Source organism: Mesoplodon bidens (genome assembly GCF_964165515.1).
Source record: "Mesoplodon bidens genome assembly, chromosome: 2".
Taxonomy (NCBI): domain Eukaryota; kingdom Metazoa; phylum Chordata; class Mammalia; order Artiodactyla; family Ziphiidae; genus Mesoplodon; species Mesoplodon bidens.
In genome coordinates this window covers 179,121,669-179,149,487 of record NC_138177.1, presented here as the reverse complement: position 1 = coordinate 179,149,487, position 27,819 = coordinate 179,121,669, and the positions used below count along the sequence as shown (strand labels likewise).

General features: G+C 46.0%; 3 protein-coding genes and 1 long non-coding RNA gene across 4 annotated transcripts; 3 read left to right on the top strand and 1 right to left on the bottom strand.

Moving 5' to 3' along the window:
• Nucleotides 1–42: 42 nt before the first annotated feature.
• Nucleotides 43–7,191, bottom strand: LOC308605229. Its single transcript, XR_014013652.1, has 3 exons — nucleotides 7,030–7,191; nucleotides 6,115–6,234; nucleotides 43–153 (listed from the first exon to the last, which is right to left on the bottom strand). It is a non-coding gene; the product is annotated as an uncharacterized lncRNA (long non-coding RNA).
• CENPS (centromere protein S) lies at nucleotides 6,925–18,063 on the top strand. The gene is made up of 5 exons (XM_081214974.1): nucleotides 6,925–7,035; nucleotides 9,928–10,051; nucleotides 10,849–10,882; nucleotides 15,976–16,042; nucleotides 17,754–18,063. Exons 1-5 carry the CDS (start codon nucleotides 6,982–6,984, stop codon nucleotides 17,892–17,894), a joined length of 420 nt encoding a protein of 139 aa, XP_081071100.1. The 5' UTR covers nucleotides 6,925–6,981; the 3' UTR covers nucleotides 17,895–18,063.
• Nucleotides 18,064–19,625: 1,562 nt separating this feature from the next.
• On the top strand, nucleotides 19,626–23,159 carry LOC308605222 (cortistatin-like). Its single transcript, XM_081214997.1, has 2 exons — nucleotides 19,626–21,865; nucleotides 22,894–23,159. Exons 1-2 carry the CDS (start codon nucleotides 21,722–21,724, stop codon nucleotides 23,110–23,112), a joined length of 363 nt encoding a protein of 120 aa, XP_081071123.1. The 5' UTR covers nucleotides 19,626–21,721; the 3' UTR covers nucleotides 23,113–23,159.
• A 2,815-nt stretch (nucleotides 23,160–25,974) lies between these two features.
• LOC308612342 (heterogeneous nuclear ribonucleoprotein A1) lies at nucleotides 25,975–27,512 on the top strand. Its single transcript, XM_081224798.1, has 2 exons — nucleotides 25,975–26,496; nucleotides 26,728–27,512. The coding sequence occupies exons 1-2, from the start codon at nucleotides 26,002–26,004 to the stop codon at nucleotides 27,193–27,195; spliced, it is 963 nt and encodes a 320-aa protein (XP_081080924.1). The 5' UTR covers nucleotides 25,975–26,001; the 3' UTR covers nucleotides 27,196–27,512.
• The last annotated feature ends 307 nt before the right edge of the window (nucleotides 27,513–27,819 follow it).

Below are 27,819 nucleotides of genomic sequence, written 5' to 3'. Positions count from 1 at the left end.
TATGCTTCTTCTCCAGATTCTTAAATATTCTCACCTTATCCACACTGAGCCATATCCTCATTGGCAGAACGATGTGCACCCGGTTTCATTACATTTGAATTAGTTTATTTCCTTCCTTTATTTAGCCTTCTTAAATATTTTCCTCTTTGTTTTCTTTTAAAAAAAAAGAAAAAAGAAAGAAAAGACCTCAATAATAGTACCAGGAACAGCAAAGTTAGGTAATGATTAGCTCTGGAGGGAAGGGTGAGGAGAGGTAGTCAAGGGGTGGGTGTACAGGCTTATGACTTTGGACAAATTATTTAATCTATAATTATAATGGCCTCAGTCTTCTCATTTGTAAAATGGGGATAATCATCGTACCTGCCTCCTTAAGGCTATTTTGAAGATTCACCTAGTAAAAACAGACCGACACTTGACACATAATAATAAGTACCTACTTAAGTGGTAATTATTATTATTACCACTTCAGGTGTGCCTGTCCCTGAAGCAGTGGCATTTCTGAGAGTTAGAAACCAAATGTTACTTCTCAGCACTCGCTGGTGAATTCACTTTGGAAACCGGCCCTCAAAAAGTTCCCGGCGGGGCTCCTCTGTGTGCTCTAGTAAGGACAAACAGATCTTAACTGAATACACTACTGCCATAACACCTGCACCACCACCCTGCCAGGGGGTGGATCTTGGGAAAAAAAGGCAGATTCTGACTCAGCAGGTCTGGGGTGGGGCCCCACATTCTGTATTTCTAACGAGCAACCAGGTGAGGCCATTATGGCACAGGGCAAAATAAACGGCAGCTCCTTTATCACTAAAAGAATATAACTGTCCTTTGCCTAGGTCCTTGACAGGGTTTTTTTTTTTTTTACTATATATGATTTCATGCCTTTGGAATTTTACATCCCATGACTTATTTGAAAAATTAATGTCTGCCACACAGTGAATACTATTTAAGGTTGACTATTACCTACTTCCTGCTGAAGGTGAGGTGGTCAAACAATTCTGAAAGTGGATAGAGGTGGCCACGGATGGGTTCTGCCCCCAGCCAGGTCCTGTCCAGCCTAACTGCCACAGGGACAGTCTGGTGGCCATTCCAGCAAAGGGCCTCCCTTGGCAGAGACCGTGGGCCTATTATCTTTCTGCTTTCTTTCTGCTTCATTTGAGACACAGTGGAGTTAAGACGTAAGCATCAGGCAAGGGAGCAGACAGGACCTCTCAGCAGAGGCTTTAGGCAGGGGGTTTACAGGTGTTACATTTCTTTGAGGCAGATGTGGAGCCATCTTTTTAGGAGGGGTAGAGAGACCGTCAGGATGTATATACTATGTTTAGTATGTATGTTAGCACAGACATGTTCGCTGTTATAGTAACAGATACGCTGTTCCAGTAACAAACCACCCCAAACTCAGTGGTGTGATACAACCACCATTTTTATCATTCTCCTACTTCTGAGGGTCAGGAAGTTGGAAGGGTACAGAAGCGACAGCTTGTCTCTGTTCCACAATGTCTTGGAGCCTCAGCTAAGAAGACTTGAACGCTGGGGGTGATTCCATGGCTGGGATCACTTGGAGGTGTCTGTCTCCTTCATTCATTGGGCGGTTGATGCTGGCTGGGCTACCAGCTGGAAAGGTGCACGGCGGCCTCACCACGTGGCCTTAGCCTAGGCAAACTTCTTACTTGGTGGCCCAGGGCTCCAAAGGGGAGTGTTCCAGCTAACAAAACGGATACCACGTTGCCTTTTAAGACCTAGCCATGGATGTGACAGAGCATTATTTCAGCCACATTATATCAGTTACAAGTGAGTCATAAGCCCTCTAAATTCAAGGGAAGGAGTATTAGGCTTTACCTCTTGATGGCAGAGTGGCAAAGTTCTAGAAGAGCATGTGGGTCAGGAGATTCTTTTCTTTTTCCCAAATATAATCTGCCACGCATGCTTCCCTGGAAAAGGACAATTTGTTACATGGGGAAGTTGGGAACTCTGTCCCTATTTGGAGGTTTTCCTGAGGGCCTCATACAGTATTTATGGAATATATAAGAATATAATAATAGCTAACAGTGTGTGGCAGGCACTTTTTTTTTTAAATTTATTAATTTTATTTTTTTCTTTTTTGGCTGCGTTGGGTCTTTATTGCTTGCTGCGTGCGGGCTTTTCTCTAGTTGCGGCAAGCGGGGGCTATGCTTCATTGCGGGGCGCGGGCTTCTCTGTGCGGTGGCACGGGCTCTAGACACATGGGCTCAGTAGTTGCGGCGCATGGGTTTAGCTGCTCCGTGGCACATGGGATCTTCCCGGACCAGGGATCGAACCCGTGGCCCCTGAATTGGCAGGCGGATTCTTAACCATCGTGCCACCAGAGAAGCTCCCAGGCACTGTTTTTTTGGTTTTTTTTTTTTTTGCGGTAAGCAGGCCTCTCACTGTTGTGGCCCCTCCCGCTGCGGAGCACAGGCTCCGGACGCGCAGGCTCAGCGGTCATGGCTCACGGGCCCAGCCGCTCTGAGGCATGTGGGATCTTCCCGGACCAGGGCACGAACCCATGTCCCCTGCATCGGCAGGCGGACTCTCAACCACTGCGCCACCAGGGAAGCCCCCAGGCACTGTTTTAAGTTTACTCATTTAATACAACAGCCTCTGAAGTAGGTACTACCATTATCCCCAATTTACAGATAAAGCCCAAGGATGTGAAGTAACTTGTCCAAGACCACATAGCTCCTGCAGAACTGAAAAGTGAGCCCCGGGAATCTGGTGCCAGAATCCATGCACTTAATCATCAGACTATCTTACTGCTCAATGTGTACGATGCATTACTCATTGGCAGATTTACTGTACACCTACTATGTGCCAAGCACTGTGCTGGGAACCATTTGTTTAGTGGTGAGAGAATTTGAAAGTCCTGACCTCATGAGCTCCTAGAATACATACAACAGCCGATGGAGATGGAGTTCTGAATCAGCATTTTACAATGCAAATTTAGGGAAAATAAATGATTAAACAGTTATGGTACCCTATTTAATGCAGCTGGAAGGGGCTCAGGAAACCTGCAGTGTCTGTGCCTTATTTATGGTGAGGGCAGTGGGACGAGAGAAGAGGATAAGCGTGTGGACTCAGAAGCCAGGCTGCTCAGAATCGGGGCTCTCCCACCTCCTAGCAGTTCAACCTCTGACAAAGTCCTTTCACCTCTGGGACACTCTTCCCTCATATATAAAATGGGGGTAACAGCACCCACCTCCGAGGGCAGGGCACCTAGGGCACAGCCAGGAGCAAGTCAGCGCTCAGAGTGTTAACCAAGGGGGCAAGAGGGCCTTGTCGGCGCAATGCTGACACCTAGTGGCCAGTTTACACGCCAGCTCTTCATCCTGTGAAAATAGTCCCAACCAACCACAGTTGACCCTTGAACAAGAGGTGGGTGGATAGGGGTGCTGATCCCCACGTTCCCCCTCCCGCAGCTGAAAATCTGCGTATAATTTATAGTGGGCCCTCCAAGTATGTGGTTTGGCATGCAAAGATTCGACCCACCGCGGATCGTGTAGTGCCGTAGCATTTAGTATTGAGAAAAACCCTTGTGCAAGTGGACCCGTGCACTTCAAACCCGTGTTGTTCAGAAGGTCAGTGTACGTCCGTCCTCTGTAACGTACTACCTCGGCCCTGGACCTCTCTCTTCAGATCCTAAAGGGTTAGGGTGTTCTCTACGTGTCACTGGAATAATGCTCTTTCAGCCCGGGAAATAATTGTTACTGTTTCTTGAACACTTATGTGAGGCAATTTAAACCTCACAACTCTTTTCTTTAAAAAAAACCAAAAATAAGGTTGTTCTGTACATACTAGTCTGCAAGTTCTTTCACATAACGTCCTAGAGGGCCTCATTCTATAAACTGGCAATTTAAATGCCTTAGAGTTTAGTGTTTCCAAGAACCCTTCGTAAATTATTCTGAAGAATAAAAACCTTAGATTGTGCAACTAACCACCCCCTAATAACTTTGCGTGTTGAACCTCTGCCTCCTCAGCCCCCAGCAGTTCGGCTTCAGCTGAGATGTGGGGTAGCTGCGGGGTCAGGAGTCAAAAGGCACTCCTGTGTGATTCTTCGCCTGCAGTCTCTCTCTCCTTTATCCCTGACTTCCACCACAGAGGTAGTAAGAGGGAGGGTGCCTGTATATTCTTCCAATTAAGCACAAATAAACTCTGAGCATCCTTCTTTTCTTTGGTAGTTTCATTCATCAGGAAAGCCAGATGATTTTAACATGCAGTGAGAAGGTGCTGGAATAGAGGAAAAGACTGGGATGTGATAAGGCCTCTAGGGGCTCTCAACGTGAGTTAAAAATAAACACAGCGCTAAACTGTGAAAGAAGTGTGAGGAGGTCCAAAAATATGATATTCCTCTTGATGACTGCAATAAGGCTTTAGAAAATACACAGGTTTCCCCCTTCCTGAAAGTTCACGTTCCACCACTTTGCTTTTATGAAAGCCCTGCATTAGTATCTGCTTTCGCTAACCGAAAGAAATCCAAAGAGAATTTTCATTTTTACGAGAAAAAAGCCATTGCCATACTAATGTAGAACTTCATAAAAGTGCAGTGGCTTAGCGCAAACTTTCAAAAGCAGGGGATACCTGTGCATATATCTAAGTCAAATTTCTTTAAAAAAATCGGGGGGCCTCTACTTTGTCAGGACTCACGGAGACGCTGCTGAGAGTCAGATCCTCAACAAACATTCGGTGGGGGAGCACCCACCGTGCACCCGGCTCTGGGGCCCTCACTGCAACTCAGCGAGCTGGGCACTCAGGTCTGCATCTCACAACTGACTCCAACACAGTACATTCTTTTTTTTTTTTTTGCAATGCATTCTTTCAACTTTGATTCAGTGTGTTTACTACGTGCCAGGCCAGCAGTGTGCTACAGCCAGTTCCTACAGTGAGAGTTGATTTCTAAATTTTCAGGAGTACTGAAAACCAGAAACAAACACAGCCATTATTAAGAATTAAGTTCCATAAATCTGGGCTTAAATAAATTGTATTAAAAACAAAGGTAGTGGGGCTTCCCTGGTGGCGCAGTGGTTGAGAGTCCGCCTGCCGATGCAGGGGACACGAGTTCGTGCCCGGGTCCGGGAAGATCCCACATGCCGCGGAGCGGCTGGGCCCGTGAGCCATGGCCGCTGAGCCTGCGCGTCCGGAGCCTGTGCTCCGCAACAGGAGAGGCCACAACAGTGAGAGGCCCGCGTACCGCAAAAACAAAAACAAAAAAGGTAGTAAAAACTCAAAAGTCATCACTTCTTAATTACACTACTACGTTGCACATTTTTCTATCATCTACGCTCTTGACGTTATTTCCACCTATTGTGTCTGACTGGTGGGTGTGCAGCATCTCTTCTCCGTGTGAGACCGTGCCCTACAGGGTTAAAAAAAATCCTTGACAGTGTCCTACCGAACAGCAGATAAGGGAACCACCTGTTAGAAACCCCTCTGCTTGCAGCCTCCTTTACTGATTAAGCCGGCTTATTTGTTTGTTTTTCCATTCTCTAACTGCATCCCCTCCAAGCTTCACATAGCCTAGGTAATGTATCACCATACTTCTAAACTGCCCTTATAGATAATGCTTCTGACGTATGGGTCACTATAGTAACGGGGGTCTTGTTTTCGCGAACTTTGGAGTTGGCTCCTGCCCAGTTCAGACCAGCTAAGACTAGTTCGGACCACCGACCCTAAAACTGCGCCTGCGCAGAACACTGACGGCCTCACATTTTCCCTGCCTCCGAGCACCTTTCCCCACACCTAAGACCACCCTGCTGCTTTATCCCATAAATATCTCAAGCCTCTGGCCTTCTGGGATGAGGGCCTGAGATTTGTTCTCTTGTCTCCTTCCGTGAGGACCTCGTCAACAAACTCTCTGCTGCAAACTTCAGTGTCTCCGTGTTTGGCCTGCTGCTCCTGGGGCACACAAACCTGGTTTGGTAACAAATGCTGAGCTCAGTTTCCTCATATTGGTGGCTTGAAATCGGCCATGGTGGGAGTATTTACACCAAGGAAATCTACAGATATACAAATTAATTCCTTGTTGACTGTTTACTTAAGGAAGTGAGGGGGGAAATATGTTAATAATGCAGATTAAACTTGAATGTGTATGGTGTCTGCAGCCTTTACCTCATGAGTAGCACAAGTTTAGGAAATAACTCTTCCAGTACTTGCACGATTATTCGACTCAGCAGAGAAGTTCCTTACTCATGTCATCAACGTGAGTGAAGCTCCAAAGGAGGAAAGTAACTGAAGAAAGTTTGGAAGCAGAGAAGATCCAACGCTGGGTTTCACTTTACTTTTTTTTTTTTTTTTTTTTAAATTTTTTGGCCATGCAGCACAGCATGCAGTATCTTATTAGTTCCCTGGCCGGGGATGGAGCCTCTGCGCCCCTGCAGTGGAAGCGTGGAGTCTTAACCACTGGACCCCCAGGAACTCCCCTATTTCACTTAACTCTTAACGTAAAAGAAAATCAGCCAACATTCGGGTCATAGCTATATTCCTTTGGCAATGGCACTGGGGTGAGCAACTTATTCGCTGAAGGGGATAGAAATCAAACATTTATCCGTGGTCTGACTTTGTGACACTACAGAATTAGAAAAACCCACACTGGATTTTGCAAGGCACACCAAGGTTACAGCCGCATGTAACTTACAATACAGAGTTGTGTACCGTTGTCCCTACTCTTTCTCTCTCTCTCTCTCCCCGCCCCACCCCCCACCCCACCCCCGGGAGCCGGTGCTGCCCACTGTGCTCCGCGCAGAGCTGGCTCTGGGGTCCCCGGGGAGCTCGGCTTGGGCGGGGCAGGAGCAGACAGGCTGCGAGGCGCCCTTCCCAGAGTCACCGCTAGGGGGCGAGAGCGAGGCAGACGGCAGCTTCGCGCTTTGGCCCCCCACGCGGCCCGTCGCCCGGCGCCGCGGCGGGAAAATCCGACTGGTCCTTCCCGGCCACCGCCTCTTTCTGTCATCGCGCGCCTGCCAGGACCCGCCCGCGGTGATGATGGAGGAGGAGAAGGGGGCCGAGGAGCAGCAGCGATTCTCTTACCAACAGGTACCGGAGAATGCGGTCTTGGCTGGGCTGGGGGAGGACGGCGTCTAGATTGTGCAGGGGAGAAAAAGGCCCTGCCTCCGCCCGCCCTCGTCTTCTTGCCGGGGTCGGAGGGCGAGCTCGAGCTTGCTCGGGCCGTCTCGGGCCGGCTCCGGCCGCCTGGCGCCTGCGCTTAGGCCAGCTCTGCTGCCGCGGGGAGTGCTGGGAGGCGGTTTCCATGGTATCGCGGATCGGAGCGTGCGGGCGGCGGCGCAAGAAGGGAGAGTCCGCGGAAGTTCCTGCGGCGGCGCTCCGCGGAGGCCGGCGGCTAGGGCCCCTCTGGTTTTGGGGCAGCCTCAGTCTCCTCGGACAGGGTCGTTGTGAGGCGCCTGGCACGCGGCACAAGCTCTAAAATGTTGGCTCCCTTAACCCGTGCGCTCTCCGTCCTGCCCGCGAGGAGACAAGCCTCAGACCCTGGTGCAAACCTAGGCCGTCCGGCTCCCGAGCCCATCGGATGTGGGTTCGAATCTCGTCTCCGCCCGGAGGGTTGTGTTGACTCTGCCCACACTCAGTTTTCCTAGATGGAAAATCGGATAATAACCAGTTCTCGGGGTAGTTATGGGTATCCAGTCCTTTAGTCAGCACCGGAATAAATACCGCGTGGCAGAGTCGTGAGAACAGTGTTGTAAAGAGGTGAAAACCAAGAACCAGGGTGGCAACCTCAGGGAGGATTAACCGAAGAGACACGGGAATGAGTTCCTAAGGTTCAGACGCTCTTTACCCACTCCCTTCCTTTATTTTGAAGTTCAAGCCTTCAAGAAAAGGTTGCAAGCATAATGTATTCATCACCCATATGCCCCTCACCTCGATTCACCGATTAACATTTTGCTGTATTTGCTCCCTTGCTCCTTTTTTCGGAATTATTTGAGAATTAAATACACTTGACACTTCACCTTTAAATTTTAATACTTTAGCATGCTTCTCCCAAGAACAAGGGCATTCTGTGACATAATCTCTGATCACGCTCAGGAAGTTTGATATTGATAAAATACTATGATGTAATGTCAGTCCATATTCAATTTCTCCCAGTTGTCCGAAAGATGTTCTTTTTTTTCTTTTTATTTATTTATTTATTTTTGGCTGCATTGGGTCTTCGTTGCTGCGTGCGGGGGCTACTCTGTTGCAGTGAGTGGATTTCTCACTGCAGTGGCTTCTCTTGTTGCGGAGCACGGGCTCTAGGTGCTCGGGCTTCAGTAGTTGTGGCACACTAGGAGGTAGGATCTTCTGGACCAGGGCTCCAACCCGTGTCTCCTGCACTAGCAGGTGGATTCTTAACCACTGCGCCACCAGGGAAGCTCCCAAAGATGTTCTTTAGTGGTCTTTTTTCTTCATCCAGGATCCAGTCAGGGGTCATGCCTCGCATCAAGTGGTCCTGGCTTCGGTCTTCCCTGGAAACGTTCTCCACCTTCTTTGTGTTTCATGACACTGGTGGTTTCCAGGAGTCCATTCATGGCACAGGTGTGGTGGGAGATAATCTCTTTGAGAGCAGGGACTGTCTTTTTCAGTTTTGTGTTCTCAGCCCCTAGTACAGAGCGTGGCTCTCAGTAGACAACGCTTACTGAGTAAGTGAGTGAGACTGCAAAGATGGACTGAGAAATTTGAACCCCGTTCTCTACGCAGTGGTGAGCGGGGTGGGGGATCCAGCCGTTCACTCAGCCAGCTGTTCTTGCCACTAGGTGGGCAGCCGTGAACAACACTTGAAGGGTCCCGCCTTCGAGGAGTTTAGAGTCTAGAGATTTAGCCTCTCAGTGTTCAGCATCCAAGAAGGCACTTAGCCCGCTCCAGGAGGTGGGGGGGAGGGGCCGGCAGAGAAAACTTTTGGGCAGTCGGAAGGATCCCTGTCCTGTTCCCCCGCCCCTAACCTCACCTCTACACATACCTACAAAAGATCCCTTGGAGGGTCTTTATCCCTCCCAGGGGGGTGGTCTCTTTGTCTCCTCCCACCAATGCCCTCCACTTACCTACTCTTGTGACATCTGAAACTAAGGAACGTAGGTCCCTTGCTTATCTGCCTGGCCTCTACTCTGGGGTCCTGGACTTGTGTTTTTGCAGTTCCTCCTCATCTTGCTTCTACCGTGAACACCTGCTGGTAGAGTTGATACTGTCTTGGGTGCAGCTGTCACCATGTCCACTTCAGCTCTGTTTCCAGCACAGGTGGAGCCCACACAGGGCTCAGCAAGTTTATTCACGTGAGACGGAGACCTTGGCTTAGCTTGTTTGGCTTCTTTACTCCTCCGCATGGGTAGAGGTATGTTTTCCAGCACCTGAAAGGGTTGCTGAGGAGCAGTGAGGGTCCTGGTGAGGGGGGCTGGCAGACCAGCAAGTCAGAGGACGCTCCGACCTAGCAAACCAGCAAAACAGAGGAGGCTCCGACGTAGTCTCATGCAGGACAGGGGCTGGCAAGGACTTGAAGCACAGGGACGGGATCCTTTTGCATTTGCTTGATTAACCCCCATATGGGGGCAGAAATCCCTGTCTTTTTTCATTGTGTTGCCCAGACGCCTAGCACACGCCTTCACGCAGTAAGCACTTGGCACATAAATGTGGAGTAACTGAGTAAAGTCACATAGATGCCTCCCAAGTACCAGCCTGCCTTCATTCCCTGCTGAATTGCCATCATAACTCCTTACCTTTACTTGACCTAAATCATAACCATTAACCAGAAAGTAATGTTTCTACAAGTCACACTCCAGAGGGCCCCACTAATTTTTTAGTACAGTTGAAAAGTCACTCAGCCATTATGGAAAGTGCTGAAGGAATTAGGGTGAGCAGACCCTCTCCTTGATCTTAATTTTTTAAGATGTGAAAAGCTCTTATTTGCACTCTTACCCACGAAGTGTTTTGATTTTGCTTCAGAGGCTAAAGGCAGCGGTTCACTACACTGTTGGCTGTCTTTGTGAGGAAGTTGCGTCGGACAAAGAGATGCAGTTCCGCAAACAAACCATTGCAGCGATTTCGGAGGTGACTTTTCAACAGTGCGGTATGCAGCCCCGGTCTTCCTGTAGATGTAGAGAAAGCCCAGAGGTGGATTTGCCTGGGAGTGGGGTGGGGTGGGGGGGGGCGGCGGTGCCGTGGCATGTCTTACCAGCAGACAGAGAACATTATCATTGGACACCGTTCATGAAACGTTCCTTTTATCGGCCGTAAGATTTAGATAGTTTATGGAAAGAACTTTTTTTTTTTTCTTTCTATTACCCTAACACGGGGGCATCAGCACCTTTATTTTATTGTGCTTTAAACTGCCGGGAACATTAGACATAAATTTCATTGCTTTATAACTTTTTTATATCACCCACAGTTTGACAGTTGAACTTGCAGCCTTGGTATTTGCTTGACTTCAGAGGAGATTAATGTCCTTCTAAGCCCTAACTCGTAGCAAAATTTAAAGGTAGGGATAGTTTCTAGGAAGGAAAGGTGTAGCCACAATCACCACAGGCTTGTAATGAAGGGTGGAGGGGGCCAGGGAGGACAAGGAGGTCATAATGAATCCAGTGATGGACCTGCCTGAAGGGCCTCCTCTCACCTTTAAAAGGATTTGTTGTATTAGTCATTGTACCTACTGTAGACATTGAGATTTCACTTTTCTCCCTCTGAAATAAGATTGAGATGGGGGGTGGATTTCCCTGGTGGTCTAGTGGTTAAGATTCTGTGCTTCCAAAGCAGGGGGCATGAGTTCGATTCCTGGTTGGGGAACTAAGATCCCACATTCCATGCAGCACTGCTGGAAAAAAAAAATTGCTATAGGGTAGCTAAAGCACATCTCTTTTTCTCTTTCAGAAAATTTTGCCAAAGACCTTGAAATGTTTGCAAGGTGGGTAGAGAGCTTGATTGTGAGATCTTTGTTTGTTTACATGCTATTGATACGCCCCATCTGGTGGTGAATTTCAGGAGAGCTTTAGCTTTTTTTTTCCCCTGTGCTTTGTGGATGCTCAATCTCCAATCATGATTCTGTAAGAATGTAACATCTGCTTTAATCACTGTCCATTCAGACTTGATTTGGCATTTTTTGAAGCTTTCCAAGTATTTTTTGTTAACGGAACCAAAGTTATTCAGTTCCAGGTTAAAAAGGTATGAATCATGTCTCCAGGACTCTGCACAGTGCGTGTGCTTTTAAGGCCATTTCTGCAGGTGGTGCAGTGCTGGGGCGTGAGGCTGGGCGCCCAGGCTGGGCTGCGTTGTGCTCTGCGGGGAAGCTCGCAGGTGTCGGGATAATACAGCCCCGCGGCCCGTCAGCCCGGCATTTGCTGAGCTTGTTACGAGTGAGACACATGCTCCTTGAAAAGTGTGTGACTTACTTTCTGCTGGTAAAGTGTTAGCTTTTACAGGTGATTTATGCTCCTCTCTTCAATTAGTACTGCAGGTAATTGAAAACAATTGCAATGAATTGCTTTCATGAAGCAATTTGAATGAGGAAGGCCTGAAAGGGCCAAAGCTTTCTAATTTGCTCCCACTTCTGATTTGGTGCCAGCCTCTCCCACACCCCATACTTTTCACCTTGCTCCTATTAGCTCTTTGTTTCTCCGATGAATATTCTGAATGAATTAAAGCAGTAGGTTCTCAGAGGGCAGGCTCTAAATCTTTCCTATTCCTGTGTATGAGTCCCCCAAAACCGCTTAGCATCTTTAGCTTGGCCAGAAGGGATAAGGATAATGTATGGGATACTGATAGCTCATATGGCTTATCATTGTTAATTCAGGTGATTGCCCCTTACCTGTGCCTCGTGCCCACCCCCACTCTGAGTCTCCTGTGAAATACATTTACTACCTTTACTTGCTATTTCTTTTCTTCTTTTTTTTTTAAAAATATGAGCCCTTTATATTACAAAGGAAAACACAAAAATGTAAATAAGTAGACAATGGTTATTTGATTTGAACATAGAGTTTATCAATACAGATCACCTCAGCACTATTGACATTTTGGACTGGATAATTCCTGTTCTGGTGGTGGCTGTCCTGTGCATTTTAGTGTGTTTAGTGGCACCCCTGGCCTCTACCCACTAGGTGCCTGTAGCAGGCCCTCAGGTGTGAGTTTCCTTGCTATTTCTGTGTTAGTTGTGGGAAAAGACAATGAAAAACTTTAAATACTTCTAAATACTAGGAGTAAAAATGAAATTAAGGGACTTCCCTGGTGGTCCAGTGGTTAAGACTCCACACTCCCAATGCAGGGGGCCTAGGTTCGATCCCTGGTCAGGGAACGAGATCCCACATGCTGCAACTAAAAGATCCTGCACATGGCAACAAAGATCCAGCGTGCCACAACTAAGACCCGGCACAGCCAAAAAAAAAAAACCTAGAGATTTAAAAAAACTTAAAAAGAAATAAAATTAGAACTATTTAGCATTGTAACACATTAAGCTTTCAGGTACTCTGTGTTTTTTATAGTTTTTTTTTTTTTTTTTTTCTTTTTGCGGTATGCGGGCCTCTCACTGTTGTGGCCTCTCCCGTTGCGGAGCACAGGCTCCGGATGCGCAGGCCCAGCGGCCATGGCTCACGGGCCCAGCCGCTCCGCGGCATATGGGATCCTCCCAGACCGGGGCACGAACCCGTATCCCCCGCATCGGCAGGCGGACTCTCAACCACTGCGCCACCAGGGAGGCCCTATAGTTTTTTTTTTTTAATAGTCATCATGCTGTACATTACATTCCCATGATTGTCTTTTTTTTTTTTTTAATTTATTTGGTTGCACCGGGTCTTAGTTGTGGCAGGCATGCTCCTAAGTTGTGCCTCACAGGCTCCTTAGTTGCAGCTCACTGGCTGTTTAGTGGTGGCACGTTTACTCCTTAGTTGCGGCACGCGTGTGGGATCTAGTTCCCTGACCGGGGATCAAACCCGGGCCCCCAGCATTGGGAGCGTGGAGTCTTCACCACTGCGCCCCAAGGGGAGTCGCTGTGTTTTTTTTTTTTTTTTGCGGTATGTGGGCCTCTCATTGTTGTGGTCTCTCCCGTTGCGAAGCACAGGCTCCGGACGCGCAGGCTCAGCAGCCATGGCTCACGGGCCCAGCCGCTCCGCGGCATGTGGGATCTTCCCGGACTGGGGCACGAACCCGTGTCCCCTGCATTGGCAGGCGGACTCTCAACCACTGCGCCACCAGGGAAGCCCTCGCTGTGTTTTTTATAGTTACGTTAAGTCCATTTCCTTTTGCTGGGCACTGGGGCAGAGTGGTGCGCGGGTATCACTTAGAGTGTCAGCTCCACAAGGAAGGACGTCATCTTTTGAGTAAAGGAGTCTGTGTAAAGGCTATTAGCCTATGTTCTCTGAGTGAGGCTTCACTAGGAGATGCCGCCTCTTCTGTGGTGCTCACGTGGGTGCACCAGGGCTCCTCAGACGTCCTCCCAAGGACCCTGAGCGAACACAGGCACAGATTTTCTTTGAAGACTCATCCATTGTCTTAATTTTACATTCGTTTTCAAAATAGTCCAGTTTGCTCTCATATGAAAAATCCTGTTTTAAAGTTTATCACTGAATAAAATTGATGTTCCCAGAAGGCCAACTTTATCCTGTGGTTTTGCGTTTTCCCTGTCACATAGTCCCTGCACTTAGAACTACAATATGATTACCCCAGTTTGAGGAGTCTGAAATACATACTGTTTCAGGTTGGCTATATATTAAATAGTCTCTGGAGGCTGGGAACCTAACCAGTGTTTGTAACGTTGTTTCTATGAAATAAAATGCACTTAAATTGTAAATACTATAAACTCAATTCAGCTGTAAACTTTGGAAGATCATCTCCCAATTTAAGTTGTGAATTTCCCTTTTTCAGCTTTGAAATCTCTAGTCACCTAATATTGTTAACATGTTAAAGATGAAACATTTTGAAGAAGATCGATATTCTACAGTAAATAAATTCTAGGGACATTTTGGGAATAATCTTTGAAACCTGCGTTGCTAAAAGTGTTATATGAAAAATCCCTTTGTTACGTTCCCTAGAGTAATTTTCTGGAGCCAGAGGTTTGATTTAGGAGAATCTCTGATGTGCAGTGGCTGGCATAGGATATACCTGCTTCTCCATCTGGGAAAGTGGTAACATTAAAACATGGTGCAGAGGGGACTTCTCTGGTGGTCCAGTGGCCAGAGCTCCATGCTCCCAACGCAGGGGGCCCAGGTTTGATCCCTGGTCGGGGAACTGGATTCCACACGCCACAACTAAGAGTTGGCACACTGCAGCTATGAGTTGGCGTGCTGCAATGAAGATCCTACGTGCCACAACTAAGACCAGGTGCAGCCAAGTAAATAAATAAATAAATATTTAAAAAAAGAATAAAGAATATGGTGCAGGGAAACCAGATGACAAGCTGAGTGGTAGAGACGATTGACTCTGCTGTTTCCTAAATGCTTCTCGTGAACAGGTAAGCTAATCTTACTCTGTGAATAGTTCAGTGTGCTGCTTCCTCTTACCTACTCCTCGTATGGCACTTTACCGAGGCGGTAATACCGCCAGAGCAGCCTGATCGTGTGATAGAGATGAAGGCCATGGTGTGTCCATGGCACCTAATGTCCTGCACACAGGGAACCTGTGGACTGGCTTCTTACTTAGTGGCTGCTATTTTATCACCTTTTTAAAAAAAATTTGTTTATTTTATTTATTTATTTTTGGCTGCCTTGGGTCTTCGTTGCTGCGTGCAGCCTTTTTCTAGTTGCGGCAAGCCAGCTTCCATTGTGGTGGCTTCTTGTTGCAGAGCACGGGCTCTAGGCGCGCGGGCTCTAGAGCACAGGCTCAGCAGTTGCGGCGCATGGGCTTAGTTGCTCTGCGGCATGTGGGATCTTCCCGCACCAGGGCTCGAACTCATATCCCCCGCTTTGGCAGGTGGATTCTTAACCACTGTGCCACCAGGGAAGTCCTCTGTCACCTTCTGTCTGACTTTTTTCCCCCTTTCCTCTGTTCTGGTCCTTGCAGGTGGCTAGTTAGAAGTTATCTTCTGACATGGGTATGATATCAGGACAGGCAGATGTTGTCAATCATGATGAGATGGCACATGACGTTTTCACACTTAGCAGGATGCGAAAGACTAACTTGGCCACATTGTGGAGTGTAATTTCTGTGATTTTATCTTTAACTCAGCAGTGAGGACTTACCGTGTGCTGCCACTTTGGTAGTTATTAAGGATACAAAGATTCCTCCTTATTTCTACTTACAAAGTTCCTACTTATTTTTGGAGGAAGTTAGAAATGGCACGAAAGGGTGTAATTAGAGTAATAAATTATTGAATAGAGCTTATTATCTCAAATTACCTTTTAAAGCAGACATAGGAGGAATGGAACAAGAACCTGAGTCCATGTTGTGAGCAAGAAACAGACTCCAGTTGAAAGGATGTTCTTTGTTCTGACTGGGCTATTGTCGGGGGAATGCATCATCTCCTAGTTGGGAAATGGGATATTAGGAGGCACCCGCACAAGCTTTTCCCTGTAATGTAGCCTTTGGAGAAGAGCTTTAGGACCTTGGTGTAAGTGAAGCCATGCTTCATGGAAAGTCTCTGTTCTTCTTTTCTATTTAACGTCTACTTAAGCAGAGACGATCTTTGTATTGTGAGCTCTGTGTCATTCTCTTTTCACTGAAGGTTCTTGCTTTTTGTATGGTGGTCTCTGTGTCCGTTGTGACCAAGCAGGCCATTTGGGAAGGGTTTAACACCCCTCACTCCTTTCCCTGCTCATATTCTCCAAGCACGCTGGCCCTCAGGTGGAGGTGGACAGACGGGCTTCTGCTTTCTCTCAGTCTCTTTATTTAGTTGGTATCTTGGCTCGTCACTTCACTCATTTTTGTGTCACTGTTGCTTAATGACCTTAATCTGAAAAGATGGGCTACTTAGAGATCCTTGCTGCTGTGAAGTCTGGCCATGAACTTTTGTGTTTCATCAAAACTTTAAATAATACCAAACATTTTGGTGAATTGTTTCTGCCCTTTCTACAGACATGCGAAAAGAAGCACCATTAACACTGAAGATGTGAAGCTCTTAGCCAGGAGGAGTAATTCACTGGTGAGAGATGAATTTCTTTCCTCACTCCCCTTTCCCATCAGAATACATTATTCCCAATTAATCACTTGCAGCCATGAAGTGATTCCCCAGGGCACCTTGCATTAAAAACGAGAGATGCTTGAACCATTCAGACCTGCCCGTAATTTATAGGCTTTCTTTCATTATGATGGATCTTACTAAGCCAATTTGAAATTTTCTAATCAGTGCTCTGTGGATTCATAATTTGCCTTTTTTGTAATATCTCAAAACTTCGGTCCCGTGTTTCATTTGGAGCATGATGTCAGAGACAGGTCGCAGGCCAGAGTGTATGGGGATAGTTTCGTTATGGTGCCCACAGTTCTGTTGGGCCAGGTATGGAAAGAGTATCTGTACATCTGGGATGTGCAGGAAATTGAGCACATTGTCTGTCTTTTCAAAGAAGTCTAGACATCATCTTGACCAAGCCCTTATTTTACAGGTGATGCTGTGATTGTCCCAGGCTAGTAGCTGTGGCCGATGGCAGATCCAGGACACCTGTGAGGTTTCCTGACTTAGTCTGATCTTAGCAGTTAAAATACTTCACGTTCCTCCCCAGAATGTGAGCTCCACAAGGGCAGGGATTTTTGTCCCCTTCTCTGCTCCCTCTGCCGTGCCTACAATAGGGCCCGGCCCACAGTAGGTGCTCACGAGTAGTTGCTGAATGAATGAACTTGTGTAGCACTTGGCAGTTTACACAGGACTTTGATTGATAATATTTTACATATATTATTTAAAGCTCACAACTACCCTCTGAGGGTTTTCAATAACATGACTAGATAGCCCCATTTTACAGGCTAGGCTACTGGAGTTAAGTAACTTCCCAAAGTTAAATAGGAAGTTTTCTGGTTGACAGCTGAACCTTAACCTTTGAACCCTGAATCTAGTGCTGTTTCCACTGGGCTGTTTTCTGTCTCTGTTCTTCTAATATTATTTGTCCAAAGTTTAAGTCAAGGTTAAGGGTGATATGATTCCCGAGTAAAATAGCTCAGGTGCCCCGTGCTGCTGTGGATCAGTGGAAAAGACATTTCTCTCTCCTCATAAATCCTCTGTCATAACTCTTACTTGGTCAGCTTCAGTGAACGATTTCTACCTTTTGCCAAGGAATCGTCGATGCAAATCATCTTAGACTATTAATTGGCAAGTTTCCTGCTTAGTGCATATTTGTCTACTTCAGAATGTTGTTTTTATTTTGGATTCTTAATTTTTTTTATCTGACAGAAACTTATTACTGAAGAGTTGCAGCTAAATTTGTGCATTAGACTAAATCTTCCCTGAGGGCAGGGACCTTGTCTTATTTCCCTTGTATCTCTAGTATCTGGTACACAGTAGTTGCTCAATAATTTTATTTATTTATTTTTTGCTCAATAATTTTAGTTGGATAAATTTAGGGGCATGTTGACTATATGTGTGCTTTGTAGAGTATATTTGTGATTGGCATGCCTTCTGTAAGCTACAAGTTTTAATTCTTTTGATTTTTCAAGGAACTCCTACCTGTTTGGTAGGATATGTAGCAGTGAGTTGACTTCTGAGGTTGATTCCTTCTTCCAGAAAAAATTTGCAGCTGTGTCTTAACTCTAAGGAATGTAACCCAGGGTGGGAGTGGTTGGGAAACGGTGTAGATTTTTTTCTACCCTTAGGCTTATAAATGGCTTTACAACCAGATAAAAATGTAGTTTAAAAAAATTTTTTATAGCTAAAATTCATCACAGAGAAAAATGAAGACATCGCTCAGTTTAACCTGGAACGAAAAGCAAAGAAGAAAAAGAAGTTAGAGGATGAAAACAAACATTCAGTGGAGGCAGCAGAGGCTGGTGTAGTGGAAAGTGAGAATTAAAGTCTGTCGCCATTTGGAGGAAGCAGCCTTCAGGTGGAGCCACTAAAAACACGTATTGCCAACAAAGGGTTTTGAAAGGGTAAGTGGAGATTACAAAACAAAAAAGGCTTGGGGGCTTTTTATACTGTATTCTCCAAGTCACTGACTGCAAAAGGTGGTTTAAAAGAGAACTGGAGGGGCTTCCCTGGTGGCGCAGTGGTTGAGAGTCCGCCTGCCGATGCAGGGGACACGGGTTCGTGCCCCGGTCTGGGAAGATCCCACATGCCACGGAGCGGTTGGGCCCGTGAGCCATGGCCGTTGAGCCTGCGCGTCCGGAGCCTGTGCTCCGCAACGGGAGAGGCCACAACAGTGAGAGGCCCACGTACAGCAAAAAAAAAAAAAAAAAAAAAAAAAAAAAAAAAAAAAAAAAAAAAAAAAAGAGAACTGGAAACTCTTAAGCAAAATACTCCCATGTCTTACTGAAGCACATGAAAAAGGTGTGTGTTTGAATGGTATGTATTGGAAATTGTATCTATTGCAGTTAATAAAATTGTGTTAGCAATTACATATCGTTGACTTTTTCAAGCAAAAACCATAGTTATTTTTTCATTCTTTTATATAATTTTTCAGGCTGACAGTCCCTGAAAGATGAATAAAACTATATTTATTTAGTCCTTTTTTTTGTTTGTTTGTTTGTTTTTTGCGGTACGCGGGCCTCTCACTGTCGCGGCCTCTCCCGTTGCGGAGCACAGCCTCCGGACGCGCAGGCTCAGCGGCCATGGCTCACAGGCCAGCCGCTCTGCGGCATGTGGGATCTTCCCGGACCAGGGCACGAACCCGTGTCCCCTGCATCGGCAGGCGGACTCTCAACCACCGCGCCACCAGGGAAGCCTTAGTCCTTTTTTTTTTTTTTGGTTGCACTGCGTGGCATGCAGGATCTCAGTTCCCTGACCAGGGATTGAACCTGGGCCATGGCAGTGAAGGCGCCGAGTCCTAACCGCTGGACCACCAGGGAACTCCCTATTTAGTTCTTTTGATTATCAATATTGTTTTTTAAAAATTTATTTATTTATTTATTTATTTTCGGCTACATTGGGTCCTCGTTGCTGTGCGCAGGCTTTCTCTAGTTGTGGCGAGCAGGGGCTCCTCTTCGTTGTGGTGCGCGGGCTTCTCTTGTTACGGAGCACGGGCTGTAGGTGTGCTGGCTCAGTAGTTGTGGCTTGTGGACTTCAGTAGTTGTGGCATGTGGGCTCGGTAGTCGTGGCTCGCAGGCTCTAGAGCGCAGGCTCAGTAGTTGTGGCGCATGGGCTTAGTTGCTCCACAGCATGTGGAATCTTCCTGGACCAGGGCTCGAACCCGTGTCCTCTGCATTAGCAGGCAGATTCTTAACCACTGCGCCACCAGTGAAGCCCCTCAGTATTGTTTTTTTTTTTTTCCAGTATTGTTTTTTTAAACCCACGTCACTTGTGATCACAAGGTAAAAGGGTGGGTGTTTGGAAATGGTCCTTTTTACTTTTTAAAGGTGATTTTCTCCAGAAACACAGTTTATGTGACTTTTGTCTGCCTCTTTTTTTTTTTTTTGTGGTACGCGGGCCTCTCACTGTTGTGGCCTCTCCCATTGCAGAGCACCGGCTCCGGACACGCAGGCTCAATGGCCACGGCTCACGGGCCCAGCCGCTCCGCGGCATGTGGGATCTTCCCGGACCGGGGCACGAACCCGTGTCCCCTGCATCGGCAGGCGGACTCTCAACCACTGCGCCACCAGGGAAGCCCTGTCTGGCTCTTTTGTAATTATATTGGGCAGAAGTTTTGCTTGAGAGGAAAACCCGACTGCTCCTCCAGAACACTTCAGTTGTGTGTCCTCTGGTTTAGTTTGTGAGAGATGATGCTTCCAGGAGTCCCAGGCCTGCTGTGTTCTCCTTGGGGTTTATTAGGGGTCCAGGGCATGCCTTTTCCCTGTTGGGGCGACAGGAGTGAAGAAGAGGGCCTGGCACTCACAGAGCCCTTCCTGTGCGCCAGCTGCTGCTCTGGGCGCTCCATATAGTTCTCCTTCACAACTTTTTCAGGGTTTTTTTGTTTATTCCCATTTTACTGATGGGAATAAGTAAAGCTAAAGCTTCAAGCTGAAGCTTGAAGACGTTAACCAACCACCCAGGATCTACTGACCAATGGAGATGGTACTCACGTTTGGAGTGGTGACTCTAGACTGGGTGAGAGAGAAAAGGTGCGTGCAGCTGGATAGAATTTATACCATCCATGCCCAGATATGATCAGCAAAAGATACCCCAGAGTCTAACTCTCAAAAGGAGATGCAGAGCTATGGTCATAGTAAAGCGTTGAATTCAAACTTCACAGTTTCAGGTTCTGCAAATAACTAATCATTTGGTCTCAGATAATACTTGTACCACCTTTGTGTCACATCAGTGAAAGAAATGTGAATCATGAAGGCTTCCGTCCTTACAGTACATTCCAGCCAAAAGATCTGTATGTTAGCAGTTTCATTTTCAGGTAAGCTGTCTTTAAACGCCTCATCACGGAGAGTTTTGAGACTAGATACTGTGGACTTCCCAGAGGTTGACAAATCTAGACTTGCATCCTGATTTCATAACTCTAATAGCTGTATGACTTTCTGAAACTTTGTGTTCTTATCAGTGAAATAGAGTTAATACCTCTCGCAGCCATGTTATATGAGACAATAAAAGGAAATTGGTAGAACCATTACAACGCATCTTGTTTCTATAGATTTCTGTAGCTCCAGAAACTCAGAATACACACGACTCGAAATGATGAACCCGTGTGCGCCCTGGGGGTCCTGTCCCTGATTAGAGGGTTGTAGGGGGCCCCTCCTGGCTGGCATGGGTATTTTGACATGGAGTTTTCTAGCCAGATGAGAAAGTTGACTTGATGTTCACGTAATCTTTTGGTTTATTTGGCACATTTATGTATGACCTGTTCATATTTTAGACAAGTGGTAGTACAACGCATTTTTCGGGGATTATAACACAGGGGTGGCCAGGCTTTGTATGGAATGGCTGAGTCTACGCCCTGAGTTCTCAGGAGCCGCCCTCTACATGATGCCCTCTAATTTTTATTTCATTCCAAAAAAGTGCTGCTTTACGAGCCACTAGTGAGTGGCCAGCAGCAGATACTGGTTACTCTAGTGTCAGCTCGTGAGAGTTGTGGGATCTCCGCTCCTCCTCGTACCCACGACATCAGAGTCTGCATTTTAATAAGGTGATTTGGGTCCACGTCACAGTTTGGGAAGGCCTGGGCCAGAGGACAGTGTCTGGCCTGCTGGGCGGGGAGGCGGTGCTGGGGAACCATCACTCGGATCACCCTTGCCTGCGGTTTGGAGGCCAGTGGGTGCTGAGCGCCTCCCTGAGCCCTCACCGTCTCCTTGTTTCTTCAGCCCAAGCAGATTCAGTCAGACTTTTACGTGGGCAAAATTGCAGGTTTTAAGCTCCTTATCCAAGGCTCATTTTGTACTGTGTTAAATCACTTGGTTTTGTTCTCATGGCTTCCTGCTTGCTTGGGCATAATTATGAGCAGGTAGAACTTCTTCAGAGGCAAGTGCACTCTGCATTCTAAAGTAGGAGCAAATCCACTCTCAACACAGGAAGAGATCTGAGGCTTTAATGAAGGGGTTAAATCCAATCCGAAAGCACTTTTGTGGGCACTGATTGCTCAGGCTTATGCGTCACTGCTTGAGTGTGAAGGAAGAGGGGATACAGGCTTTAGACAGGCATATACACGAAAAAACAGCTGCAGGTTGAGCTTAAAATAACCCCCTGGTCTCCAAAGAAGAGACCCAAGTCCACAACACACTGATCTTGGGGCTGCCAAGCAGGATGAGCAGCCGCAGGGCTGGAGAGAAGTGCCAGTCGGCCTGCAGGATGCTGCCGCCCCTCTGCCTGCTGCTGCTGCTGCCGCTGCCCTCGGGGGCCACCGCTGCCCTTCCCCTGGAGGGCGGCCTCGCCGGCCACGACAGCGGGGTGAGTAGTCTGACTCGGCCCCTCAGCTGCCCTGTGCACTTGTGGGCTGTCTCTTTCCTTGGCACATTTGGCCACCCCTATGGATTCCCCAGCATCTCCACGGCCGAGTGTGTGTACAGGACAGACTGCAGGGCTGGACTCTGCAGTGTGCCCCTCAGCTGCCCTGTGCCGTGATGTCCATATAGACCATTGATTCTTGTTTACCTTCAGTTGTTAGGAAGTTTGTTAGAAAGCTCTGAAACTAAGGGGAGCTTCTTCGAGCTGGCAGCCTCCATCTGCTAGTCTTTGAAACATTGAGTGATTACACCAGTCTATTGCAGTGCAATCATGGAGCTGCCACTGTGGTATTAGTCACACATACTTCTAGAATCTTAATTTATACATACAGCACATGTTCTCACTGGCTCAGATTAATTGACATCATTACATTTTCCATTGTGAGAATTTGTAATTTCATGACATGACTTATTTTTCTCTTTTTCCCATTTTGAAAAAGTTCCAAGAAAGAGTACATAAAGTTGACCATTAAAAATGGATTTTTCTCTGAAATTATCAGATGAGTTCCAGACAAGTCATTCATCATCAGATTACTCCTAGAAGCTTTCTAAGGAGTTTGAAAAGCCAGAATATAACATCTCAAGCTGATCTGTCTCGAAAAGCAATTTGTGGACAGCCGGGAGGAAGACCAGAGATGGGAAAACCAAGCTAAATTAGCCTGATCCACCTTGGGGGGCTTCTTAGCTGCCAGGCACTTGTCAGGGAAAATGATAGATTTCTTGACCTCTTCTAATTAAGAACCTCAGCAAAGATTAGGGGCAAAACAAGCAGATTTTCCTTGATTGAAAAATTTCAACTTGTTTTCTCTAATTAGAGCAATTTCGTTAAGGTGTTCTCTTAACTTATCCTTTAAACAGAAATGTGATTTATTGTTCTGGAGCATTTTTTTTTTTAAGGAATTATGTATCTTAATGCTGGCTGAACCAGGTGGTTGATTTGTCTTTCCTTTGTTCTCTGCTTCTTTTTAAAAGCATATGCAGGAAGTGGCAGAAATACAGAAAAACAGCCTGTTGACTTTCCTTGCGTGGTGGTATGAGTGGGCCTCCCAGGCCAGGGCAGTGTCCTTTGTAGGAGGGGAAGCCAGGGAGGTGTCCAAACGGCAGGAAGTCCTGCCCCTCCAACAGTCCACTCGCCGAGATAAAACGCCCTGCAAGAATTTCTTCTGGAAGACCTTCTCCTCCTGCAAATAAAACCCCACCCATAATTACTCATGCAAAGAAGTGTAACGAATAAAATGTATTAATCAGCTGTGATCTTCCTTCTTTACCCAGTTGTCTTCTCTTTCTCATGTAATTTGAAAAGTAGTTTTTATTTGAACTCCAAAAACACCCAATACTGAGTGTCTTGAGTAATTTGGAACCCAAAGAGAGTATTTTTGATGAAGATTTTTGTGGCTTTTTCCGTTATTGTCAGTGCAGCCGTGGGGCTTTCCTTCCACCTTCATTACCTGCTTAGAGGTTGTTCCGTCCTTGTCTTCCTTGCTTGGATTTAAAATAGCTAAAAGCCACATATTTAAGTGTTCAGAATAACATTACAGTTTATTTTGATACAAACTGTCTAATTTAAACAATCTTTCCCCTCATATTAAAAGCAATTTTTAACATTGTGCTCAAAGAACAAAATGATTGTTCCTCACGTTTTAGCTAAAATTAATTTAAAAACAAATGCCAGCTGTTAAGGCCGACAGCATCATGTTGACATGCTTGTAAAAGTTACATTCGAAAATGCTGTTAAACAGTACCTGTACTGATTTTAACTAGTAAGTTAATATTAATTTGTTACAGTTCTTTTTATGGAGGGGAGCTTCAGGCTTATTTCAGATCAAGCATAGTGAGCAGCAGCCCAGCCTGTAGCCTGATTGCCTCCACTGCTAATACAAGGACTTCCAGAGTCACAGGATCCGGACTTCATTTGGAGACCGATGCATATGTATTGATATGTGTATAACTGTTGTATTTCCCCTTTCCCCAGTAATTTCCCACAGAAGTGAGTGAGTGGTGGGTAAACGAGGGGGAGATTCTTTTCTGTGTGATACAATGCAGAGCGACTGTCGAGGCCCATGTGGACCAGCATCTGGGTCCCCTGAGATGGAGGCAGGAGTAAACAAGTGCTCAGTTCCAAACCCTAATCAAATTTCAGTTCTCCCCTGATTTTACACGTATTGTTTATGGCTTGAAATCCTTCTTGATTTCCTTGATTTTACACGTATTGTTTATGGCTCTTGAATCACAGACTCTAAAGAAAACTTCCAGCGTGAGGTTTTTCAGATGCTAAACTTTGAAGCTTAGAGATTCAAACCTGGAGTTACAGAAAGTTTCTGAGGGTCAGGGCTATTATCAGGAAAACGGGCAAAGGCTGGCTGGACGGCATTGTGATACTTTCTTCTCTGGACACCAGGGGAGCAGACTCGCGGAGTATGACTGCTGACCGTTCCGTTCTGTTTTCCACAGAGCTGAGCTCATATGCATAATTACTAGCTGAGTAAAGTATAATGTGATGGAAGTGCCTGGATAGCATCCACATTTCCAAACACAGCAGCTTTCAGACCAGTAATCGGGTCAGTGCACTGGTGGAAGATGCCTGCCTGAAAGGCCAGCTAACCTTCAGAACTGAAGATTCTTCTAGAAGAAAAGCATGCTCACTGTTTTTCAGTTTCAGTTGGGGTCATACATACACAGTCCTTAAGACTGGAGATTGTAACTTTTTTTTTTTTTTTGGCCGCACCGGGTAGCCTGCGGGATCTTAGTTCCCTGACCAGGGATCGAACCTGTGACCCTGCAGTGGAAGCACGGAGTCTTAACCACTGGACCACCAGGGACGGCCCTGTAACTTTTAATTAAGTAATATCTGAAGGAAATGAAGCTATGCTAATGACCCTGCCAGGAAATTCATCAAGTTTAAGCCTACCTTAGTGCAGTGGCCTTGATAAAATGTTAACTGGCATCAACTGCATGTTAGACTAGAGTACAATGCTCATGATTAATAGATTAGGGTAAAATGGGTAAATTAAGGTGATTTCCTACCATCTTATAGTCTACCTTTGTGTAGTTCAATATAGTCAAATGTGTAGACCTAGGACATCAAGACCTGGACAGCTTCTAATTCATTCTCTTGCATTTATTTCCAGTATTTGTCACCAGAATAGATCCTTAACTGCTAAGGAAGAACTGATGTGGCATAAGCATTCGACAGAAATCCTTTCATAGTATTCATGTCAGTGCTGACAGCAAACCATTTCAGTGGAAAGTCAGACCAGTAAGCTCATGGGAGATAACGTAAACACCTTGAACTGACATCGCCTGCTGAAGGGATAACCCACATCTTAATAACAGCAGCTTCTTCGATAGAGATAGGGATTCGATTTTGAACAAATCAGAAGAGGAAATGTCATTTAGCTCTGAAAAAGAAGGAAGTTTTCTGTTTCTAGACTAGGAAGGAAGAGGCAAAGGACAGCTGGGCAACCCACTATTTCTAGCTTCTCATAATCCTAATAAAAATTAACAAAATTATCCTTTCTATTTATAATTAAATAGTTAAGTGAACAGATACGTGTTTGTCTCATTAAAATAACTGTAAGCTGGAGAAAAAGCTAGAATTTTCTTGGTGATAGTTCTTGTAACATGGTATTAGAAAATACCAAAGAAAATCCCATAGCCCTGCATTAACCTGTTGGTTCACTTCCTTATAATTGTGGAAGTGTTGTCTGACTTAGTTTGAGCAAACAGCTAACTTTAAGGATCTGCAATCTGAAAATTTAATGCAGCTCCTGGGGAGGAGTGAATCTGTTCCCTTCATTGGAAGCTTCCGAATAGGACGGAGGACTCCACCCCCCCCCTTTATTACTTAAAAACCTCAAGTAATATAAGACACAGCCAAAATAATTTAAGGCAAAACCCTATAAATACAACAAAATAAGAAAAAAACCCTGAAGGCAAAAAAAAAAAAAAAAAAAGAAGACTAATTAGGAAATGAAAAAATCTGGTTAGGAAAGGCACATTAATAATTCTTGTAGCTTTCTGCTCGTGGACGCCGTCGAGTAAGCATCGTTAACGTCTCCCCCGCCCCCCTCCACTGCCGTCATGTCTAAGTCAGAGTCACCCAAAGAGCCCGAACAGCTGCGGAAGCTCTTCATCGGAGGTTTGAGCTTTGAAACAACCGATGAGAGTCTGAGGAGCCATTTTGAGCAGTGGGGAACGCTCACAGATTGTGTGGTAATGAGGGATCCAAACACCAAACGCTCCAGAGGCTTCGGGTTTGTCACATATGCCACTGTGGAGGAGGTGGATGCGGCCATGAATGCAAGGCCACACAAGGTGGATGGAAGAGTTGTGGAACCAAAGAGGGCCGTCTCAAGAGAAGATTCTCAAAGACCTGGTGCCCACTTAACTGTGAAAAAGATTTTTGTTGGTGGCATTAAAGAAGACACTGAAGAACATCATCTAAGAGATTATTTTGAACAGTATGGGAAAATTGAAGTGATTGAAATCATGACTGATCGAGGCAGTGGCAAAAAGAGAGGCTTTGCTTTCGTAACCTTTGATGACCATGACTCTGTAGACAAGATTGTCATTCAGAAATACCACACTGTGGGCTTCCCTGGTGGCGCAGTGGTTGAGAGTCCACCTGCCGATGCAGGGGACACGGGTTCGTGCCCCAGTCTGGGAGGATCCCACATGCCGAGGAGCGGCTGGGCCCCTGAGCCATGGCCCCTGAGCCTGCGCGTCCGGAGCCTGTGCTCCGCAATGGGAGAGGCCACAGCAGTGAGAGGCCCGCGTACTGCAAAAAAAAAAAAAAAAAAAAAAAAGAAATACCACACTGTGAATGGCCACAACTGTGAAGTAAGGAAAGCCCTGTCTAAGCAAGAGATGGCTAGTGCCTCATCCAGCCAAAGAGGTCGAAGTGGTTCTGGAAACTTTGGTGGTGGTCGTGGAGGTGGTTTTGGTGGGAATGACAACTTTGGTCGTGGAGGAAACTTCAGTGGTCGAGGTGGCTTTGGTGGCAGCCGTGGTGGTGGTGGATATGGTGGCAGTGGGGATGGCTATAATGGATTTGGTAATGATGGAAGCAATTTTGGAGGTGGTGGAAGCTACAATGATTTTGGCAGTTACAACAATCAATCTTCCAATTTTGGACCCATGAAAGGAGGAAACTTTGGAGGCAGAAGTTCTGGCCCCTATGGTGGTGGAGGCCAATACTTTGCCAAACCCCGAAACCAAGGTGGCTATGGTGGTTCCAGCAGCAGCAGTAGCTATGGCAGTGGCAGAAGGTTTTGATTACTGCCAGGAAACAAAGCTTAGCAGGAGAGGAGAGCCAGAGAAGTGACAGGGAAGCTACAGGTTACAACAGATTTGTGAACTCAGCCAAGCACAGTGGTGGCAGGGCCTAGCTGCTACAAAGAAGACATGTTTTAGACAATACTCATGTGTATGGGCAAAACTCGAGGACTGTATTTGTGACTAATTGTATAACAGGTTATTTTAGTTTCTGTTCTGTGGAAAGTGTAAAGCATTCCAACAAAGGGTTTTAATGTAGATTTTTTTTTTTTTTGCACCCATGCTGTTGATTGCTAAATGTAATAGTCTGATCATGACGCTGAATAAATGTGTCTTTTTAAAAAATAATAATAATAATAATTCTTGTAAATAATGTATTTTTGTAACAGACTACTATTATTTTATTCCTTTCTCTCTGGAAAATGAAAAATCCATTCGTTTTTTTCCTTTTGCTTTTACCCGGAAATTAAATGTTGGTAAGTGGTAATTAGCACAGTTCCTGTCAAAGCCAATTGCCTAATGGGGACCGACATTTGACTTGAGTTGAAAGAATGGAATATGGCTAATGTAGAGTTCATTAGTCCCAGTTGCTTTCTTTGACGTTCTTTTCTCCTAACATAAGAA

Excerpts from the sequence above, each read along its gene's own strand:
- CENPS (XM_081214974.1), top strand. The coding sequence starts at position 6,982 with ATGATGGAGGAGGAGAAGGGGGCCGAGGAGCAGCAGCGATTCTCTTAC. Across the intron at positions 7,036-9,927 it reads AGCGATTCTCTTACCAACAG|AGGCTAAAGGCAGCGGTTCA; the intron begins GTACCGGAGAAT and ends ATTTTGCTTCAG. Across the intron at positions 10,052-10,848 it reads GGTGACTTTTCAACAGTGCG|AAAATTTTGCCAAAGACCTT; the intron begins GTATGCAGCCCC and ends TTTCTCTTTCAG.
- LOC308605222 (XM_081214997.1), top strand. The coding sequence starts at position 21,722 with ATGAGCAGCCGCAGGGCTGGAGAGAAGTGCCAGTCGGCCTGCAGGATG. Across the intron at positions 21,866-22,893 it reads TCGCCGGCCACGACAGCGGG|CATATGCAGGAAGTGGCAGA; the intron begins GTGAGTAGTCTG and ends TCTTTTTAAAAG.
- LOC308612342 (XM_081224798.1), top strand. The coding sequence starts at position 26,002 with ATGTCTAAGTCAGAGTCACCCAAAGAGCCCGAACAGCTGCGGAAGCTC. Across the intron at positions 26,497-26,727 it reads TAGACAAGATTGTCATTCAG|AAATACCACACTGTGAATGG; the intron begins AAATACCACACT and ends AAAAAAAAAAAG.